This window comes from Danio rerio, chromosome 5, assembly GCF_049306965.1.
Source record: "Danio rerio strain Tuebingen ecotype United States chromosome 5, GRCz12tu, whole genome shotgun sequence".
Classification (NCBI taxonomy): domain Eukaryota; kingdom Metazoa; phylum Chordata; class Actinopteri; order Cypriniformes; family Danionidae; genus Danio; species Danio rerio.
In genome coordinates this window covers 27,870,973-27,894,627 of record NC_133180.1, presented here as the reverse complement: position 1 = coordinate 27,894,627, position 23,655 = coordinate 27,870,973, and the positions used below count along the sequence as shown (strand labels likewise).

Sequence of the window (23,655 nt, the reverse complement as noted above, 5' to 3'; positions counted from 1 at the left end):
GGTTCGAACCAGCGACCTACTTGCTGTGAGGCGATTGTGCTACCCACTGCGTCACCGTGACGCCCATGACAAACATTCAAAGCTTAATTTTAATATCTCTATAGAAGCTTTAAATTTAAATATGACGTGACAATATGAAACTGTTTATAAATGACCGCTATGGTTATTCTAGTAGTTATAGAATTCTGGTAGTTCCAGTGTTAATTTTTTTTTCTATAAAATGAGGAGGTTGTGGATAAATTAGGAGGACACTCATGAAAATGTTTGCTTTTAGTATAATTGTGTAAATAAGTGATTTGAACTTTGGACAACCTGTGCACAAAATATATGTGTCAAACTTCAAAAGAAACTCAGCCCAAATTGTTTACAACCACTTAACTTTAAAAAATAAATGACAATGTATTCTAGTTTTATTTGTATATAGCACTGGATTTGATGATCAGATCTATATCTGTTTAGCAGGTACACATTTATGGGCAAAGTGCAAAAGCCAATAGAACCTTTTAGGTAGGCATTATGGTCCTGATAAAACTGTCTACACCCATTGACACATGCACAGCTTGTGAGCTAATGACCTCTTATATCTGTAAGGAACGATCGGAAACAAAGAAGTGTGTAAGTAGAAAAAGAATGGTGTTACCCTCCTGATTAATACATAAATAAATTACACTAGTTTAGCACGTCATGTCTGATGGCTCCATATTTAAGGTTATTTATTTTAGGGTAACAGAAATTAAAAAATAAACAGTACTGGTCATTAATTTCAATAACTTATACAATTTGCTAATATGTAAGTTATATTGAATGGCTTTTTAGTGGCGGCCTTCTGTTAATCATGGTTAAAATGTATGTCAAGTCACTGTCCACTGCTGTGTCACTGACAAAAGCAGTGTGGGCACTTGAGTAGTCATGATACCATTATTACTCTTACGATACCAGACCAGCTAAAGTATAATGATACCAAGTAGAACTGCAATACTGTAATTCAAAACTTAAATTATGAAGAAAATTGTCAAAAATAATATATGTTAAGTTATAATAGGCCTACTTGGATTTAATTCTCTTAAGGCCAAAAAGTATTATTTGCACCTCACTCCATCTAAAATTTATTCACTCTTTTTGTTTATTTTGTAGGTAACTGACCAACAAAAAATACATTAAAATAAGGATACAAATTTTACCGAATGAAATTTTTACAAAAGAGCATTTTTGCCAACAAAATTAGGCTATATAAAGTGGTCAAAAATTGTTTTAATGTTTTCTGTTGCTATTTTGGGTATTTCATCCGTTTTATCTTTCAGTATTTTCAGGTAACAATGCAAAGTAATTTAAAATTTTACTTTGTGAGTCTTTCTTTTAAAGAGATTGTTGCGGTTGTTGCTACTAAATCATATTAACAGGAACACAAATTAATCAATTCAGATGTGGGTTCGAACTGAAGCGCTAGAAAAGTGCAATAAGCTACTATAAAAGGCATGACTTCTACACAGTTTTGCACCCTTAAAGGGCTCCACGGACTATTTAAATAAAATGTTCTATTGTTGCACAAACGTGTGAGCATTTTAGCCACTTTTCCACGTGCAACATTATCTATTGTAGATAAACCATATATGACAATACTACCTTTTACAAACTACAGTGGCACTGCCGGTTTTTTGAAGCCATAGTATTGTTATACTACCATAGTACCAGTAAACTGTGCAACCCTAGTAGGTACAGAGTGTGCAGTAGCTTTAGATAATGCTGTTATAGGCCCAGATTAGAGGAACATCAGCACCAAAAATGTTTCCGCGTTAAGTGAAATGAAGGCTAATGCCCAACACTTGTCCTCTTTCACTATACAGTTTGAAGCACTGCTAAAGTTCTCCACCTCTGTCTTTTATTTGCAGTCAGCCTCTATCAATTGTAGCACTTCCTCCGAAAGCAGTGTGTTTTTTTGGAGCTGTCCCTAACAGATGTCAACACCACATCACATGTCAGCTCCAACGCATCATAACTCGCAGTGGTCAGCTGGAGCTCTCATCACGGAGCTGGACTGAGCCACATGAGCTACAGCTGCCCTCAAGCCTGGCTGTGCAGTCACTGGAAAGAGATTTCATCAATCTGAGACAGAGGAGAGATGAAATGAGTATAAATATAACCCAAGTGACAACAGCGACATAGCTTTAGCCTTACATTGGTGTTTAAGAGAAGTTCAGTTTATGAGCACAATCGAACTTCAGTTTGTTAAAACTTTTTTGACAATGACAATATCTAAAAAGACATGCCAAAAAAGAGATCAAAAATCAAATGGAGTGATTTATAACTCTGTTTGAAATACACTATACTACTATACACTATACTTAATACACTCCACTAACATTATTTAACTAGTTTAAAGAAAAAAAGCAGTTAATTTTGACTTTTAATTTCTGAAAACAAAACCGTATTATAACTTGTCTAGAAACTGCTTCTAGATTTAAACATTTTTAGATATTTGGATTAGAAACAAGTCAAAACATCTAGGCAAGTAATTTTTATTTATTAATTTTTTCGGCAGTGTATTCATAAAAGATACACATTGCTTGGGAAACTAGAATGTTTATATTATAAAGTATTTAGAGTAAAGTATTTTGGGAGAAGTTGATGAGTACACATTCTGTAAATCCTGCAGCTCTGAACTCTAAAGTCCCTTTAAGGCAAGACATTTCAATCGACGGCCATCTCGGAAATTTTTCAGTATACTCAGGCATTCTATTTGAATGGGGAATCATTAAAATCTCTAAAACTGTTTGCCAAGTCTACCATTACCATTACAAAACTTATTTGGAATTTGGAATCACCAATAAATCTAAACAACGGTGTCTTCCGTTTAGTTTCTAAACGTTTAAGTCAAACAAAACCTTTTTTCAGGTTGCCCATGTAATGCGCATGCATACTCGAAGAGAACAAGATCACAACACCAACCTCATTTATGGCTTTGTTACACATTATCATTCTCTGAATAATGCCTTGTTCGATCACGCTGGTCTTCTGATGTAGTTCCCAACTTGATAGCATGATCTCCTCCCAAATAACAGCAGCCTCTTTGTTTACAAGTATGTGGGCGTTTGTTGTTTAGTTTCTATAATGTGATGTGCGTTTGAGGGGACTGACTCAACCTTGGGTAACTTTCATACGGCTTACAAAACTAAAGAACATTTGTTTCCAAGTCTAGTTGGTTTATTTAAAAGAAGAGATTTCAACCTTTATGTGCATATATTTCTCATGTTTGAGAAGCAGTTATTAGCTGAAATTTCAATGTATTTGCTGACCCTAGAGGGTTCATAACACCTGCAGAAACTGTCATAAAGAACACATGTCTGGTCCGACCCCCTCTCCCGGAGAAACGTCAGTCTATAGAAATCAACGATTGGCTCCTGTACTAGAAGGCAGGTATACTATACAAAAAACTATATAGTGTTATGTATTCTATTGTCTTCATCTTTACACTGCAGCCCGTCAACCATTATAAATCAACTAATACAAACATTAAGATGTTTAAACAATGAAATTTGTTTTCTTTCAAATATTTTAGAATCACAATATCACAGTAATATTTTACAATATAATTAATTTAACGTGTTTTTCCCTTCCCCAACACTTTGCCCTTGAAATTACATAGGTGGGACTTAAGCCGCTTAGTGACACTATTAAATCCAGGAAAACAAGGTTGTAGTTAGGGATGCTAACAATTACTTGATAATCAATAAATTGTAGATAACCCTTTCAATCGATAGATCTTATTGATGACCAATTAAGCATGAACATTTAAATAATAAGTTTAGTGTTGTGAGACACAAATTCATGACTTTACACATTAAATAATCCTGTGTGTGTAGTTTACTTTACCTTATGTATTTACTCTCTTGGTTACTGGATTTTCTCTAAAATATGAAGGTGTTTTAAGCTATTTTATCTTATTTTATACTCTCATTATCTTGCGTTATGGCCAGACATGCGGCGAACTCCATTCTTACAACAAGTAATAACTAATTTTCTGAATGGAAAAGGCTTGGGTGGTTGGTTAGTTTAATATAGTTTAAAACACTTTTTGTGTTTATGATGGAGTGGTGATTAACGATTAATCGATAATTGATCATTAATTTAAATGATCATCGACCACAGAATTTTGTGGACATCGCTAGCTAGAGTCCAAATTAGTCATTCTCTGTGGTTCTTGAAAATGTTTTTTAAATTAAATATCTCCCTTTGGAGTGGACTTTCAGACATATTAACTCATATGTTTTATTCCTAAACATAAAAACTGCACATTGTCTACGATTAAAATGTGAAAAAACACAATTCAGCAATACCGTAATTCAGCAATATTCATAATTAAATGTAAAGTGCATATGAATAAAAAAATACCGAAATTCTGCAATCCAGACACTTTCACATAATTGCACAAGACTTCCTTGCAAGCTTTCACTCACTTGGAAGGAAACAAAAACCCCAGCCAGTCACAGTGTGAAGCATTGCAGGCAATCTCCAGTGAAAGCGAACAGCACGCCATAACAACTACATCACTGCCATTATAACCAATTAGGCTGAGCACCGCGAGAAACGACAAGACATGCAAGAGTTTTCATTCTCCATTATATTACATACAAATTCTCAGGTTTTGATTGGGTGACATTTATAATGGCGTGCCCAGATAATTTTACAGTGCACGCACGGTAATTTCTCTCAAAAGCAGGAGAAATGCTAGAGTTTAGAGCAGGTGACAACTCTTTCTGTTTGGCTGCTGAATGCCAATAGTCATGTGGAGCTGAAAATAAGGAATCAAACAAAAAATAATGACACACACACAAAAATGCTTTAAAAACAGATATTAAAATGGCTTAGAACCACTACATATTTTCTAGTTTAAAAACGGCCACTCATTTAAACCACTGCAGGAATACATTGACTTAATTCCTGATGATAGCAGCCATTAGAATGTGACACTCCATGGCAAAGAGGAAAAGCATGCAGACGCACAGCCAGAGGAAAGATCTTGTCATTGTTAGTTTGTCACTGCTGCCAGGTCGCCAGGCCTTCACTTCAGGTATGACGGGCACACAAAGAGCTCATTATCAGGTCTAGCAGTGCCTGCGCCCCTATAGTGTTTGGGACTTGTCGGAATCTGCCTCTTTCTATTTACCTCTAATCTACAGACAGGAAGAGAAAGCTTTGTCTACTTTCTGGTCACATTCTGAAGGATGGTCTCTCCAGCACACTATCAACTGAGATTTCTTTTTTTACCTTAATCCACAAGTTATAATCCTAAATGGAGTAGTCTGTGGGGCTTATTTGTGTGCCGCTGTATAGACGTTTCAGCTTGTCATTTATCAGTAAAGGACAATAACAGAGGCACAGCGAGCAGCGCGGCAGTCGTTTCTTCCTCCTTTGGCAAATCCCTGATAAATGACTTAGCCGAGGATGATTTTTCATGTGATGGTTAGGCTCTATAACTGTCCTCATTGGTTGATTTCGCAGAGCCTGGCACAAATAAAACCTGAGGTGGTTCTCCAGACTGGAGCTCGTCGAACGCCTTTGATAGTTTCAGAGCTCTTTCCCTAGTCGGTGATGAAGAATAAAAGTGAAATATTTATACAGTTCTTTCCCAAAGCAGTATTAATGCTCATGTGGGGAGGAAAGAATGCATCTTGCTGTTTTACTAGTCATTGTACGACCAGTGAAAATGAAGCTCTTCTTAATTCCTGCTGCACTACTATTCAACCGAGCAAATTATTGAAGCACCAGGGATGCTCAGTAACTGGTATCATAAACCACATTCATCACCTTAAGGGTTAGGTTGTTAAGGCATTCAGTTCATCAGAAATTGATTTGCTGGGGCAAAAAGTATGCTGGAGAGCATATAATTAGCGGATGTATTAAACATGTTGCTGTCACTGATTACAGCACTAATGTGCAAAAAAATTTACTATCATTTCTGCAATCATGGAATCCACAGCAACTACTCAAGCATTCTCAATCAGACTCTTTGCCTACAAGAAGGAAGAGATAAATGGAGGAATAATAAATTTGGCTCACATTAACATTTTCAACAATAACAAACAACTTTAAAATTAGGGAAAATGTGCAGTCAGCTGGTAATTGTGTCAAAATGTACACTACAATTATTTGGGGTGGGTATGAGCTTTTAATGAAAGAAAACTAACATGATTGCAAAAGTTATTTTTTAATATCTGTATGATTCTAAATGCTATCATGACTTTGGAATAGCTTATATTATAATGTTAAGTTAGGAATACATCACATTGACAACATTCATTATTTCAATGAATTGAGGCTCAAGAAACTGAAACAGTTAGAATCGAAAGTTTAAAAGAAAACTTTCAAATAGGAATAATTTGTGACATAAATGTTTTCACCCAATTGATCAATTCATTTTCTTTTGTTTTTTGTTTGTTTGTTGAGTATGAGAATAAAATACAAAAAGGTTTATGCTGTGCTAATGACTAGCTGGCTATATACCATTTCTAAAGGTGCCGTTGACTTGAAATTTTCCTAATGTATTTAGTTTACAAATTAAGTTATGCATACTAAAATTAAATGTCACAGGGAAAAAAGTATTGAACACATTAATAAAGGGGGGTGTAAGCGGCAGTAAAAGCCCAGAAAGTAGCTGAAATCTCTCGGTAGTTATTCAGCAACCCTCTGCCCTTCATCATTGTACTGCTTCAGTCCAACATTTACATTACCAGGATGATAAAGATGAAACCAGTGTGGACATTTCAGCAAGACAATGATCCAAAACACAGCCAAGGAAACTCTCAAATGGTTTCAGAGAAAGAAAACGAATGGCATGGTAGAATGGCCCAGCCAATTACCTGACTTAAATCCAATAGAGAATACAAAATAAAGATTTGATAGAGGAGACCCACAGAACCGTCATGATTTTTACACATATGAGAGGCGTCTTCAAGATGCCATCACCAAAAAAAAGCCTTTATATAAAGTATTAAATATGTTTCAGTAGTTCAGTACTTTCTCTTTGTGTAATTCCATTGTTATTACAGATAACTATTTTTTTCAGATTTTATTTGTTTTGTTTGGGGTTTTTACCAAAATCTGGTTAAATTCCATGTCAATGGCTCCTTTACATTATCCCAAAAAAAAAATAACCTGTTTAATACTTATTTCCCCTCCTGTATATACTATAACCCTGCTCAAATCACACAGCTACTTAATATTTAAACACAAAAAAGACTTGCTGTTTCACTACGAATGACATGCAAGAAGCACATGTAGAAAATCTGTTCCTTGTAATATACTTGATAACACAGTTTGATGTCATTATTCAAAAACTGTCTCACTGCAACTGACCAATCAGAACCAAGTAGTTAATGGAGCCATGTAATGGTAATTTTAGTGAGATTGATGGGTCTGACTGCTTGCAAGTGGTCTATAAAATTGACAGTAATGGAGGTTAGTTTTGAGCGCTCTCATTAAATTGTCCATTTTTTGAGAGTGACTCGATATGAAGGCTATACTGTACCGCAGGCATTATCAGTTCTCACCATTTCTGAAAAAAAGCTGATGCTAAAAACAATTTGATAAGTGATGTGTTCATATTTGCAGAATGACAGGAACAATATTTTCTGCATAACCATTTTGATAGTCCCCTTCAGATATTCCATTGACTGGAATTAATTTAAATCTATACTATCTAGCAGTTATATGAGTTTTAGTTGACTTTCTCAACATCTGCTCACATGTTGTACTGATTTCACATGTACTACGGAAGTGGTGTTAGTGAGACCAGCAGGGGGCGCTCAACCTCAGGTCTGTGTGGGTTCTAACGCCCTAGTATAGTGAAGGGGGCTCTATACTGCTCAGTCAGCACAGACTTTCAGATGAGACGTAAAACCGAGGTCAGACTATCTGTAGTCATTAAAAATCACAGGATGTCCTTCGAAAAACAGTGGGGGATTTAGCAAAACTATACAGTAGGTTTTGTAAACTATACATTTAAGGCATTTTTAATTAATGTTTGCTAAGCCTTTTCTAATAAATACATTTTCATTATTGATATCCGCACCTTTTAGCATTTGCTTTGCACTACGCAAGTGAGCTGGCAAAAGTCCTACATATGCAAAGTGTTCATGCAGACATTTTAGCATTGTAAACCTAATCAAACATTGTGCAGATCTTGCTACAATACTTTTGCATGATTCTATTTCTATTTTAACATTAAGTAAATTACAAGGTATCGAGTGAAAATTGGAGAAAATAAGTTTTATATTGTGTATGAGAGAAACATATTTGTGAATAGTGTTGTGAAATGTTTAGCAAAAAAATAGATTTTGGTTAAAGTACTTTTTTATTTATTTTTACTTTTTTATTCTTAATTGTAAATGTAAAAGGTGCATTTACACAAAAAGAAACTTATTTAAAAACATTGTTTAAAAATGTTTTACATTTACTGAAAATACACATTTTGGACACAGCAAAATGCCTTTAATTAATTCTTGAAGGAACACATTTGACACTGTTAAGGTACAAAGTGTCTTGTCACTGTAGTGGTACCTTCATGGATCAGATTTGTACCTTTGATGAAGGTACAATATTGTATCTGCAGGTTTTAAAAACCCAAGATATATTTTTGTTTCCCATGGTACAAATCATGTCCTTAAAGTAACAACTGCAATGGTACAAAATAGTTTCTTTGTCTAAAGGTACAATTCGTTTCCATAAAAAGGTAATGCCCCAGTGACAAATGATCTTTGGTACAACATTGTACCATTTTTTTCTGAGAGTATAGTTGCAAAGTTACTAGTAGTCAACAGACTGTCTAAAAGGGGCAATCAACATCAAATGCACCCTACACTATCAGGAAAAAATGGTACAATTTTGTACCAAAAACGTTACAAACCCTTGTTACTGGGGCAGTACCTTTTTATGGAACAGAATTGTACCTTAAGACAAAGAAACACATTTGTACTATTGTAGTTTGCACCTTTAAGGACATGATTTGTACCAAACCTGCAGATACCTTCATCAAAGGTACAAATCTGATATATGAGTGTACTACTACAGCGACAAGACACTTTGTACCTTACCAGTGTTAAATGTGTTACTTTAAGAAAATGTTTTAAAGGCATTTTGCTTTATACAAAATTTGTCAATTTATTTTCAGTAAATGTAAAACATCAAATAGATTTTTAAACAATGTTTTTAAATGGGTTTCTTTTTGTGTAAATGCACCTTTTCCATTTACAATAAAGAATTAAAAAAAATACTTTGACATACATCAAAAGATCATTTCACAACACTTTTCACCAAAATGTTACAGAAATACATTCTCACATGTGCAATAGAAAACTTTTTTTTTCTAATATCTTCATTTCAATTGTACCATAAAAGGTACAGAACAGTATCATAAGAGGTCTTTTCTGTGCCATATAAGGTACAACTTTTGCAACGGTACAAAACTGTTGCTTAAGGATCAATATTTGTACCACTGTGTACCTTTTTTCTGAGTGTGTATTTTAGCTTTGTAACAGGAACTTTATCTGCAATAAACTATGGCATTTGTGTTGTTAGTAATTTAACCGCACATTTTCTCACATTACAAACATTTTTTTTTTTTGTCACAGCTCTGCATGTGTGCACCAATTTGAGGAAAAATCAGCTAATACCCCATGGGAAAACCTTAAATAAATCAGATAAAGATACAAATTCGAGTAGATCCACGTCGTCACCCATTTGTTTATTTATGAAGGAGAAAATCAGCTATATTTATCAGTCATAAACACGACAGTCCCTTCTGCTCCCCTTCTGTCGGCTGTTTTTGTTTCTAAAGAAAAACAAAATATGGCCTCTATTTCAGTTTGCTGCCACAAAAACAAACACACTTCAAAAAACGGAATGCCAAATGTCAAGTTCAGACACTGTGCCACATGCAACTGGTCTCTGTCCAACGGGTCTGGATTGGTAGCTCTCGACCTGCACACGGACTAAACTCAAGGGCAATGTGTTGCCGCTTATCAGCCGGCCTGGTAAATAAGAGATCTTATCTTCGGCTTGCGATGACATTGAAGACCCGTGCTCTAATCAATAAAATCCAATTCTTTGTAGATCTGCGGCTCTGATTAGCGTCCTTCTAATCCAATCGCCATTTTTGTCATCCATTATAGTGGCATGGTGGGGCACTATAAAGGATGTTGTTATCGCTGGTTATGAGTTTAGCACTGATGTAAAGCTGGCAATGTGATTGGCCGAATGGAAACTTCCTCTGGCTGTTCTAATTGCAAATCCACTTGGGTCCAGACTGATACATTTCATCGCCTTGGCAACACTGCAGGCAGTGAACCTGGTAATGGGGGAAGTATATTCTCAGGAGAGGAAATTACTGCTTTCCATACTGTAGCTGGACAGTGCAAAGGGGGAGCAGGAAACCATGAACAACCTGTCCGAAAAAATCTGCTGCAAAATCTGTTGTACGACTGATAGCAAGCTAGATAAAAACAAAAACATTTAGTCGAAAGAGCATCCTAGAATATAATGCCTGCTGTTTCACATAAGAATTATGGCTTGTCATTTGGCTACGAGACTTGGCTCTCAGTCGAGATGATGATGGTGTGGTGTCCTTTGAGGCTAACAGTATGATGAATCTGTGTGTGATGATATGTGAAATGCAAATGCTCATGGGTGTAGAAACAGCAGCAAGTAAACATGTTGCAAAATTTAGGAGCATGTTTGTATAGCAGGGCTCGTATTATTACTAAAATCCAGGTAGCCTTCGGTCAGGCACTCTTCAGTTTTTGGTAGCCCGAATATAAATTTAAGTAACCTAAATAGAAAATAGAGGATTTAATAAATAAAAACAAAAAACACATTTACTAAATAAAAAAAATAATTGGCATTTGCTATAGGCTTATAATCATTTTAAAATAACCAAAATTGCATTATTTATACTTTTTAAAGTTTTTATTTAATTATTATTATTTCATTTTTTTTTTCCTGCAGCTATAAAGACATTCCAATAAGTTACAGAGTATATATACAGTTGAAGTCAGAATTATTAGCCCCACTGTTTATTTTTTCCCACAATTTCTGTTTAACGGAGAGATTTTTTCAACACATTTCTAAACATAACAGTTTTAATAACTGATTTCTAATAACTGATTTATTTTATCTGATACGATATATAATATCTTACAAGATATTTTCAAGACACTTCTATACAGCTTAAAATGACATTAAAAGGCTTAACTAGGCTTATTAGGTAAACTAGGGAGGTTAGGTTAATTAGGCAAATTGTATAACAATGATTTGTTCTGTTGTCTATTGAAATATATATATATATATATATATATATATATATATATATATATATATATATATATATATATATATATATATATATATATATATATGAATATAAACCTAGTTAAAAGAATGGTGTGAGCCCATTGCGAGTTGCATGACAAGAACTGACCAATCAGCTTCATAATTTGTATGGAACATACACATTTCTATTAAAAAGAGAAAAAATACTAAATGAAAATACCAAACAATTTTGTTATATAGTTGATCAAAAGTGCCTTCAGACAGAGGTTCAGCAGCCTTTGACAACATTTGTTCTCTTTAAAAGGGAAGTACTTAGCCAATGTGTAGCTTAATTACCATTTTTAAAAAAATATATATATATATATTTTTTTGTTCTGTCAATTATTTTTAGTGTAAAATTATTACTTGCGTTTAAAAACCAAAAAACTTTCCAAAGAGTCCAATGATAAATGGACTATTGGTTTTTATTATTATTATTATTATTATTATTATTATTATTATTATTATTATGTGCTGTATTAATTGGTTACTGAGCAGCAATAAAGAACACTTTAAAATATAAGAAGTTTTCATGTAATTTTCAACACTAGTAGGGTTTTCAAATTAATGAATACATAACAATCGTGATAACCGTGAAACCATGAATATTACTCAGACTATAATCGTACAACCAAAATCTATAAATCGCAGCATCCCTACATCAGACAGATTCCAGCCATTTTGTTGTTAGCAGTACCACTTGCAGCATTGTCATAGAGACGCCAGTGGACACACTCACTGCCGCATATAACGTCATTGGTGCATAACTTTTTCCACAGTCTGTAAATGTGGTACTATGTTCACAATTTGCAGCCACGACCACCACAAAAAAAAAGTTTTCACAACAAAGTTAATTATAACTGTCAAATTACCTCCCTATTACCTATGCATGACCAGAGTTCTTTAATCGCAAGCCTTGCATGCAGACTATGTGCATGATGAAATTCTGACAGAGAACGTTTGGGCTGGCACCCCTCATCTAGCAGGTCCAGAGCAGAGATGCCTCTCCTCTCCGAGCTGCACAGGCATGCTTATTTTGAAAGACAGTAAGAGTTTTATACATTAAATGCAATTATGGAGATAAATGTTTGTTTTTTTCTGCATGAGGATAAAAATGTGAGCAGGTCACAAAGATCACACTGAAAATAAAATTGGAAATCGGAATCTGTCAAGAAAAAAAAATGCAATTGGTGGATCTCTAATTATCAATATAGCTTCCTCTTTCTGTTCCTATTCAATCCTAAATACGCACACTTCAACATGTATTAATAATAAATGTGTTATCACACCAAATGTATAATCAAAGCAAATTGCTTTGTTTGGCAATGCATTTACTGTAAGTGTCAGTCGCAAGCAAGTTTGTCTAAACTTCTCTGACTTTTCCCGTATGTAGATGAGAAAATAATTTGTTGTGATTTTTCATTTTCCCATTATCAAGCACTCGACAATTTCACAGCACAGCAATCACACAATAATGAACTTCCAGAAGCAATTAAGAGGCTCTTCCTGCCACATAGCCTTTGTGTGAGGTAATGCCTATATGGACTAATCATGGTGTGCTTCAGAGGAGCTGGTGGATTAGGTTTTTGATTAATATAAATATTTTTGGTAATACAAAAGATGAAACCCTCTAATCGATGCTCTGTTGAGTGTGTACCTCTGACAGTTCCTGTAATTTGGCCTAAGTGAAACTGGACATTATTGCAGCTGATAAGTTGCCAAGGAGACATCAAATTAACATTGCAGAAGTTATAAACCAAAATAATGCCTAACTTCACAAGAGGAGCTGGAAAAAAATAATATGAGATATTTTTAGCTACAATTTTTTCAACAGTCATATTTTATGGAAAATGATTTGTGGCATATTGCAACCATTAGTCAAAGCACGGTCTATTTTTATTCCACTAAAATCTAAACTTATAGCAGGCTAAAAATACAACAGTGCAATGCAAAGACAGCGAGTACAAGACTGTAATAATTCACAGGTCTGAATCATAATAGTATCATTGATGTCAATATAGCTTTGCATTGCTAAATCATCCCAGCTGTGATCTCTTTATTAATGAGAAGATCACAAATGTCTAAATGTATTCTGTGATACTGGGAAATAACCAGCTGTAGTGTGAAAACTGCAATACATTTTGTAGCAATTTATGGCATAAAATTCACAGACAGTAAATTTGCAAATGGAATTAACAAAATGCATCAATTGGCAAATTAATTGTTCTTCTCTCATATTTATCTGGGATATGAAAGATGAACATTTAGTAGGGAAAAATAATACTATGTTTATTGGGGTCTGACTGAGATCTCCACTCTTAACCCTCCTACTAAGGTAAAATGAAATAACAGTACTTCCCCACAGGGGTCAATTTAACCTATCCATTAAAAACCTCCAGAATGTGTTTATATATATAAATTTATTTTATTTTTTTTTTAAGTTTTGTGTCAAGGAAATTTTTGCTTTTTGTTTATAACTTAAATATCCCTTAAAAAAAAAACATGTGCTATCAATGTGTTTGAACTGAGTTTACTTGTGTAATTCACGCAGCAAATTCACTTCAATTGAGCATCAAATTCACTTCACGATGGACTCTAGCTCTAGACGGTGACACTAGCTTCATTGTTAAGTGGCTAATATGGATTTTACTGAGAGTAGCAGCTGTGCTTTCGGCACCATGTCTTAGAGCACTAGATCCTTTCAGAGGTGCACGAGATCGGAGTTCATCAACTCCTCCAGAAACTATACCTGGATGACGGAAGCTTTCAGCGGTGCTTAAGATTGAGCCAAGCCCAGTTTCATGAGATCTTGTTCGGTATCAGCAGGAGGATTTCTCCTCGGGACATCAACAACAGGCGCTACGTCATTATCATGCTTATACGAGAGCAAGCTGCTGATTAGTTCCTGGTTAACGTGGCGCGAATGTCCGCTCTTGCAGCATGTCTATTTGCATCATTTCACAGACTTAACATGAAAATCACTCGCGCTTTACACTTTATCAAGCCATGACATTGACCACCTACACAAGACAAGAGAGGAGACAGAACATCTTCCACCTACAAGGTCTGCGCCACATCCTGGGCATTACCTTGCAGGACAAAGTCTCCAACGTTGCAGTTTCGACTTGAGCCGGCCTTCCCAGCATGTACACCATGCTCCGACAATGTTGCCTGCACTGGCTTGGCCATATACACTGTATGGAGGATTGGAGAATCCCAAAGTACATCCTCTACTGAGAACTCTCTTCCAGGAAGAGAACCGTAGAGCGCCCGATTCTGTGATTTAAAGATGTCGTGAAGAGTGACACGAAAGTCCTTGACACAAACAAACAGTCCTGGGAAGACCTGGGCAGACTGCCCGATGTGGAGGTGCACCCTGATCAAACAGCTCGAGTCAGGTGAAATGAACATGATGTGTGCAGCGGAGGACAAACGAGTTCGGCAAAAGTTGCGGAACAATGACAGCCATGGAGCCACCTGTTGATGCGACTTCTGCAGCAAAGAATGTCTCTCTCGTATTGGCCTCATCAGCCACCAACGACGCTGTCCCAGACAATCAGTCATCCCTCAAGATAAGAATTAGGATAAGTCATCCATGGTCAACACTGACACATTTGATGAGCTGTTGTCCGGTGTCGGCAGGGGGATTTTTTTCTCAGGACACCAACAACAGGCACTGCGTCACAATCATGCCCATGTGAAAGCAAGCTCCTGATTGGTTAACACGGCATTAATTTACAGGAATATTGCGTCAATCGCACCGCCTCATTCGACCGAATGGTGCCGCAGGATGTCTATTCGCATCATTTCATTGACTTAAAATGTAATTCACTTGCGCTTGACACTTCATCTGTGTCTGGTGTGAATGCACCATCAGGCCAACTACATTCCAAAAAATATTTTAGCAAAATTGTTGCAAAGAATTTCTTTGGGCTATATAGTAATGTTCAACCTACATTGTTTGTTTAAATTCAGCCTAAATTAATTGTTTGCAACCACTTAACTTAAAAAAAATGTAAATTTTAAATCCATTTAATCATTTTTTTTAGTGTAAGGTGTATGCTAGCTAAAACCTTGGTTTATGCTGATTTATAAAAGTCAACAGCGACTGGCACATTGAAAGTCAATGCTCAGTTTCTTGCACAAACCGATTGTTTCACTTCATAAGACCTCAATCTATTATCATGAGCCAAAAATTAGGTGATAATTTTGGCTAGCCTGCCTGTACTTTATGTTTTAACTATTATGCTGAACCGTTCTTTATGCTGAATCATTCCGTTCCTTGCCAAAGTGGACCAGACCACACGAATACAGTTTAATTTTCAACTGTGGTGCTGCAACAGAGCTCTTTGGAATGTTACACAGAATGGTAGTTTTGTAGGTAATGAGTGGGTTACGAAATGTAAATAGCTCCCTTTGTTCATTTAAATTTAAATAAAGCCAAAATTATTTTGTTCATGTTCACATGTAAAAGTGAAAACAACAGCCTGACTAAACACTGTATGCCACTCATTCGTACAGGGGTGCTAACATAAATACACAATATAAGTCACAGTGCCCATATTCATTTAGAGGTCATATGTTGCGTGGCTCTGGGCAAAATTTATTTGCAAGACCAAGGGCCATGATTTCAGCTAAAACTTTCTTGAATGTTCTACTGATGGAAAAAAATCAGAGTGATCTCTATCTTGGATGGCCTGATGGTAAAAATGTTCCTTTTAGTGTAAAATATCCCTTTAAACAAGATTATTTTACATAAAACCAGTATTTTTAAAGGAATATTAGATGGACAGTTATCTGCAAGACTTACCAGTGTTTTGATCCATGTACTCTTGTGAGGAATGCTGGTTTTGATGTACCCATTCCCCGTTGCATTTGAAGAATATCTGCAGGGCTGGGGTGGCACGGCAGCGCAGCTTAATCGGGTTGTTTTTGATTATGTAAGCATCCTCAGGCTCTTGCAGGAAGTGAGGTAACGTCCCACCAACTGATGACAAGGAATCAGCAAGGGCATCACCAACGGGTCCTGTGAAATCAATTAACACATATGAGAATTTTCCCTAGCACGCTTCTGCACAGTTTAAGCTCATAAAAGTATTTTAGGATCATTTTTATGCAAATGTGCTCAACATTTCATCAGCTTTGGGTTCGTAAATATGGTGCTTTTTTATTCCTCTGGGGAATGTTCTGAGCTTCCCATTGATTTTAAACTGTACGCCGAAGAGACAATTCCACTAAAACAATTCGAGCCATTTTCTACTTTAAAAACGCATTAGGTTTCCCTGAGTGCTTTTGTGATGAAAAGAATAAAAGAATTAGCGATGGAAGAGGGTGCGACTGATTGCTTTGTGTTTGACTGATGAGCTAAAATCCATCTCGGTGCAGAAGAAAATGAGAACGCTCTTTCTTGGGCCGAGGGTTTGTTTTATTTTTCTTTCTTTCGTCAATCATTCTAAAGAGGAAGAAAGAAATTAAAACAGCAGACGGACCAATAGAGTTGAAACAGAGGAGACAAGTAAGATAAGGGGTGCGGACGATGTGCGGGAAGAAAAAAAAAACATGAAAGTCATTAACAACCAACTAGTTCAACTCTGCTTACTGAAATATCACTAATTTCATACCTCCCACATTTGCGGTCCCTTGGAATTGATTACATGTACATACAGTACATGTATTCTTATATACTGTACACCACGCTACAGTATTTTTAAAAAAGAGCAGTTCAGATGTGCACTCTTGGAATACTGTAGATACTGCAAGAAGACATGTACATTTATTTACTTTTTTGCTATTTTCTAAATGCTTTTAATGCAGCCAAGATGCTTTAAAATGGTCAAAATTGGCAGTAAAAACATACAAATTTATTTTAAATTTTATTTTTTAAACATTCTACTAAAATAAATGCTATTCTTTTTAAACTTTTGAAATAAAAAATGAGCTTTCATCGTTGACAATAAGAAATATAAGACCCACAATCAGCAAATAAAGGTGATTTCGGAAGGATAACCTGACACTGAAGACTGAAATTTAGCATCACCAACGAAAGAATAAAATTAATTGTTAAATAAAAAAAATCTAAACATAAAATAACATCATAAATGAATAAGAGTAAATTTTAATTATTGATAATTTGACTGTTATTACTATTCTTTCGAATGAAAATTTGCAGCCTTGCTCAATTTAAAAGGAACTCATGTCAAACTTTGGCTTGGGAGAATTTTCACATAAAATTCACCAACAATTTTACAAATGAAAATAGTAATATTTCATAAATTTTTCAAAGCCACACATTCAACATATTTCATACGCGACTTGAATGTGAATTTGATATGCGATTGGACATGTAAAGATCATGTAATTTTTCTGCAACCAATTCATTATGCATTATTGAATGCAAAAACTTTGATGTAAATGATCATCGACAAATTTGTTGACTACTAGATATAGTACGCAGCACAATGATTTCATTTTAGTATCAATATTTTAGCATATATAGGCCTGTCACAATACCTACAGTATGTAATGTTGTACGATATATTGCACCAAAATACATTGCGATAAACAATTTTATTGCCATTTTAAGATCATTTTATGCCACTCATTCTATAATGCCAGCATGACAATATAATAGCATTATAATGCATGTACACTCTTCCAAAGAACACATAATATTTTAATTTTAATAATATTTAATTTAATAATAGTCATTTTAACAATTTAACAACTGTAAAACGTTTCACATTGGTTAAACTTACCAACTTAAGTTCACCAGCTGCATTAAAATCGTGAATCAAGATGAAGAATTTCAACAAGTTCAGTTAACTAATATCTTCAGGGCAGCTGGTGGAGTTTGTGAGTTTAACAAAGTTAAATGTTTTACAGTAGGCATTGGAATCAGAATGTAAAAACGCATATTCTAAACAAATAAATAATAATAATAAATGTTAACAAAAAAGGTAAAAAGAAACCAAGGCTGTGATATATTTAATATATTTCACTTATCAGACACCACATGAAGATTCATTCATTCATTCATTTTCTTGTCAGCTTGGTCCCTTTATTGATCCGGGGTTGCCACAGCGGAATGAACCGCCAACTTATCCAGCAATTTTTTTTTTACGCAGCGATGCCCTTCCAGCCGCAACCCATCTCTGGGTTGCAACCCATCTCTGAGAAACATCCACACACACGTTCACAAACACACACACTGATACTACGGACAATTTAACCGACCCAATTCACCTGTACCACATGTCTTTGGACTGTGGGTGCAACCAGAGCACCCGGAGGAAACCCACGCGAACGCGAATGCAAACTCCACACAGAAATGCCAACTGAGCCGAGGCTCGAACCAGCGACCTTCTTGCTGTGAGGCGACAGCACTACCTACTGCGCCACTGCTTCGCCCCCTTTATTAATCCGGGGTCGCCACAGTGGAATGAACCGCCAACTTATCCAGCACATTTTGACGGATGCCCTTACCACATGAACATATTATTATAACACAGACAACATATACAATTATTTTAATCACTTTCAACAGTGTTTTGCAAAAAATCAAAGGGTTTTTCTCAAAATGATACCAAACTTTTGCATTTACACCTCTGCATGTGGATTTGGGATGCTGGGTAGGCAAAACCCAGGCAGAAAGCCCAAAATAGCACAGGTTAAAAAAAATGTGCCAAATTAAGTGAGGTTTTTTTTTTCCTGACAACAAGCTAATTATATTCTTACCCTATTGGCAGTTTTTTTTTTTTTTTTGCTTGCTTTAAGTAGAAACTTTGTTCATTTTGGCATTTTATTTCTTAAAACAAAACAACATGTTTTGATTGTCTAAAAAATGCTTCTTAATTTAAGAATTTGTACATACTTAAAATAGAAACATGCATTTTTGCAGTGTAGTTGTGATTTCTATGCAGATGTACTCTCCAAAAATCCTCCCAATCTATCTAAAATAATAAATTCATTCCAAATAGCGTTACTTAATTCACTGGATAAAATTATATTCATATCGCAATATATATTGAAAAAATTTTTAAAAAAAATGCAATTCCATTCACTTCCAGTGTCATGCAGCCCTATTAGATCCCACCACATGCTATGAATGGCTGCTACAAGGCAGCAGCAGACTGACCCCGTGATTTAATGGCCATCACTATGAACAGCTGTGCCCAAGTGTCATCTGTCTAGCTTGTTTGTGAAGAAATGCAGTGTGTTATAATTGCCCCCGGTCACTACTACTCAATTCCAATCTGTGCGCAAATGCACTGTGATTAAGAGAAAAGCGGAGAGTCCCGTTTCCCTCATCTTACATGATTTATGTGACAAGTTTTTAAGAGGGGCCAAAACAGAGCAGAAGAGAGGAAATGTTAATTATGTGTAAAACAAAAACATGCCAACAGCACTTTAACCTCTAATTAAAACCCTTTCTTGTTGAATGATCTGTGCAAAGAACTACAGCTTTGACGAAATTAAAGGTATTGTTCAGAGATTTATTCCCAGGCGCGTGATACCTAGTTCACGGTGAAGTGCATTCTGGGCTATTTGCAGAATCGCCAAGTGGAAAAAGCACAGTCACACTAGAGATATCAGGCGAATGTCACAGATCGCCCCATGGGTACGGTGAAAAAAAAAGCAGGAAATCTTAGATGCACAATATTACAAGGGGTTTCAAAGTTCAAAGCACAAAACATGGAGCTAACTCTAAATAATTCAAAAAGAAATGTTACTCCTCTGAAGATGCTTGCTGGCAGACTTGCAGGTGGGCAGGAATTTGTCTTGGTTGCACAGAGCACATATACTGTAGACAGATTAACTGAAGAAAAAAAAAACAATTGCATCACTTTTAAAGCATCGTTATCTTCAGATACTTCGTGATTTAAGGATATTTTTATCACTTCCACAGAGAGGTTGATATGACCTTGGGAGGCTATCTTTTGTGTCAAAAAGAGTTCTTAGCTTTTTATTGTTTTTCATTTCATTATAAAGATGAACACTTTCTGTTCTTGTCCTTTAAACTACAGTAAAACGTGAAAACTGTGTTAAAATAACAGAAAATTTTATTATCCTGTTAAGGGAAACTAAAATTGCAGCAAGGTACACATCCATGTACAAATTAACAAAATAATACCATGTGACATACAACACATCATGTTCAGGTGCATCTCCCTCCCAAATTAATGTGTGTTGTGTGTGTGTTTGTGTGTGTGTGTGTGTGTGTGTGTGTGTGTGTGTGTGTGTGTGTGTGTGTGTGTGTGTGTGTGTATTGGTTTAGCTACTGTATACTTGCGAGTGCTCAATTGTCCTCACATAGTGAAATATGAAAACAACCCACAAATTAGGGCATTCCTTACTAAATAAGTCAGAGTTAGTAGTAGTATCTAATAATTGGCACTTGTATCTGTGATGGTTAAGTTTAGGACAGGGCTAGGATTAGGCCATTGACACTACTGTTAACCTGATATAAAAATCTCACAAATATAGGATAATAAACCTGTGTGTGTACATGTTTTTGTGATATATCAGAACACAAATATGTATAAAGACACAAGTTTTACAAGAAGGTGGTGAAATATGAGGACATTGCTGATGTCCCCATTTCTCAAAAAGCTTATAAAATCACACAGAATGTTTTTTTTTTTTTTTTTTTTTCAGAAATGAGATTCTGATGATATGAAAACCTTGGACAAAATGATCACGGTTTCGCGGTATTGTAATTACTGCTCTAAAATATATTCTTTTTTAATGTCTGGGTAAAATACTACAACTTTTTTCCCCTTTAAACACAATCTATTTCATTTTGAGAAACATTTCAAATCTTTTGGAGCAGTAAACATTTCAGGCTGAATGATTAAAATTAATCATTGACTTCTAAAACACAGGTTTCTTTACAATTTAAAACGGAATCTTTGCATATCTTTTCTGCCAAAGATACTGTTACCCTAAAAACAAACAAACAAACAAAACTATATCTTATATATATATACTGTGGGAATGGTATGGAAGAATATTTTGACGGTTTTAAAACCTTGACTTTTCCAAACTGTGGTAAACCTTGAAAATGGTTATCGTCCCATGCCTATAGGGCAATAGAAAATAGTTTATACAGTATAAAAACAATGGGAACCTATGTAATGTACCCACAAATCACAAAAAAAACACATATGTGTGTGTGGTACTTATTTGTCACTTGATATTTAAATGATGTCAAAACAAACTTTTATTTTTGGATGCGATTAATCGCGAGCACTAATTTTTTTATCTAATTTTTCGCAAGTTTGCCCAACACTAATTTTTATATATGTAATTACATGAAAATATTAATATATTCTTGTGAATTATTAAAAAAATTATGAATTTTTTTTTTTTTACCTGTGCTTACAAAATAAGTTATCTTTTTTTAATTCACTATAAAGACTTTATAAAAACCTGTCTGTTCTTTCTATACAATATTGTAAAAAAATGAAAACTGAAACATTCATTTTTAGTAATTTATGTGTAACAAGCTGAAGTAATTTAAGCTCATCCAGCTTTTTTAGAGACCACTTTGAAAAGTTTAGGTTTGGAAAACGAATGAACCGGGCCTGCAACTTCAATCACATTCCAGCAGGTCACTTCCTTTGTGTAAAAACCATGAATATCCACTGTACTCCCGAGTGGAAAAAAGAAAGAGGAAGACAATTGTGCTGTGCAGTGTTGCAGATAGCTAGCTGACAAGATGAAAATTGTTTCGCGAGTTGAATATGGCGACATCACTTCCCTCTGCTACAAAAGGGTCAATGGTAGAAAAGGTGGCCACAACCTTTCGACAGAATTCATTATTCTTCCTAGTGGATCTGCTCGACAACAAAGCCGATTTTAATATATATATACACTGCAACGTTGTACTGGCTCACTTCCCTATTCATGCAAATGTCTGTTCATCACATGATGCTTCTTATCTTTCACCTGTTTCAGTAAATTCGGTCCAGGTACATCAGAGACTAGATATGTTGAATCCAGGTGTATATTAAAGTCTAGGATACAGGGAACACAATAACAAATCCAACATCACCAATAGTACGGCAAAGAAGGACAACACAAGAGAATTACAGTAAACTAACTAGACACAGCTGCAAACAATCATACTAATGATACGATGAAACAGGATCCAAACAGAACCACAAGCTAAATGTTCACAATAATATAGGAAACATGTACTGGAACAGTAGGATTGAAAGTGTGTATCTCTTTGATAAGTCTGGATATTTCTTATATCAGAACGAAAAAACTTTCAGCTCTTTTTGCTCACGATCGTTGCTCAGACTCCAGTGATGAATCGACGAAATAACCTGAAATGACTCCAGATCCGTTTGCCATCTGTTGCTGTGAGAAGCGAAACTTTATTTTACTCAAACTGCCTGGCGATGAATTAAACATGAATCAAACACAGCATCAAACTAAACTTCAGCAAAAATGAAAAAATAAATAAAATAATTAAGTAAAAAATAACAATATTAATAATAAAATTATATTAGTAAAAAAGTTCTCCTTAGTTATTATAACTTTATGCATTAACTAAAATAAGCAATAAAGTTGTTACCATATTTATTCATTACTAAAAAAAATACTTTTCATTGATATCTCATGTAATCAGAGGTAACGTCAGATTTTAATATTGTATTGTTAAATATAATACTCCTCACTCACTTTCCTTTGACTTGTTTCCTACTTTATCGAGAGTCACAACATCAGAGTGGTATAATTTCGAGAAATGGCTTCTTGATAATCAACATTATGAACACTTTTTGATGTTGTTTTTGTTGTTTTCTGTTGTTTATTTGAGTATTGTTTTTAGATTTAATTTGTATTTTTATTGGCATGGCTTTAAACATATGGCAAAGGGACACCAATAAAAACTAGTCTTTGGCTTAATTTGGTATACATTTACGTTCTTGGGAAACCTTAATTAATGTACAGTACACTGTCCCTTTTTGTGAAACATAAATAAACTTAAACAGTGAAAAGAACTACCAAATATATATATATATATATATATATATATATATATATATATATATATATATATATATATATATATATATATATATATATAAAATTTCTTACATAATTTATTTTAAATGGTACATTATTATTTGGATTAATAAATGCTTTAAAATATGTCATTTTTATTTCATATTAACCTATAAAACCTTCTTTGCCATTCTATTACTATTACTTTACAAGAACGACAACATTAAATTTCTAGAAAGGATTGAGAAAGATTTCAATAAAGTGACCATTCTGGAGAGAGCC

At 34.9% G+C, this 23,655-nt stretch overlaps 1 protein-coding gene across 3 annotated transcripts in view; it reads right to left on the bottom strand.

Moving 5' to 3' along the window:
- The window catches only part of unc5db (unc-5 netrin receptor Db), a 443,321-nt gene that overhangs the window by 110,902 nt on the left and 308,764 nt on the right, over positions 1 to 23,655 (bottom strand). For all 3 annotated transcript variants that reach the window (XM_073952196.1, XM_073952195.1, XM_001342194.9), the window contains one exon: positions 16,172 to 16,387. In XM_073952196.1, coding sequence (XP_073808297.1) covers positions 16,172 to 16,187 — 16 coding nt within the window. In that variant the 5' untranslated portion in view covers positions 16,188 to 16,387. The remainder of the gene's footprint in view (positions 1 to 16,171; positions 16,388 to 23,655) is intronic.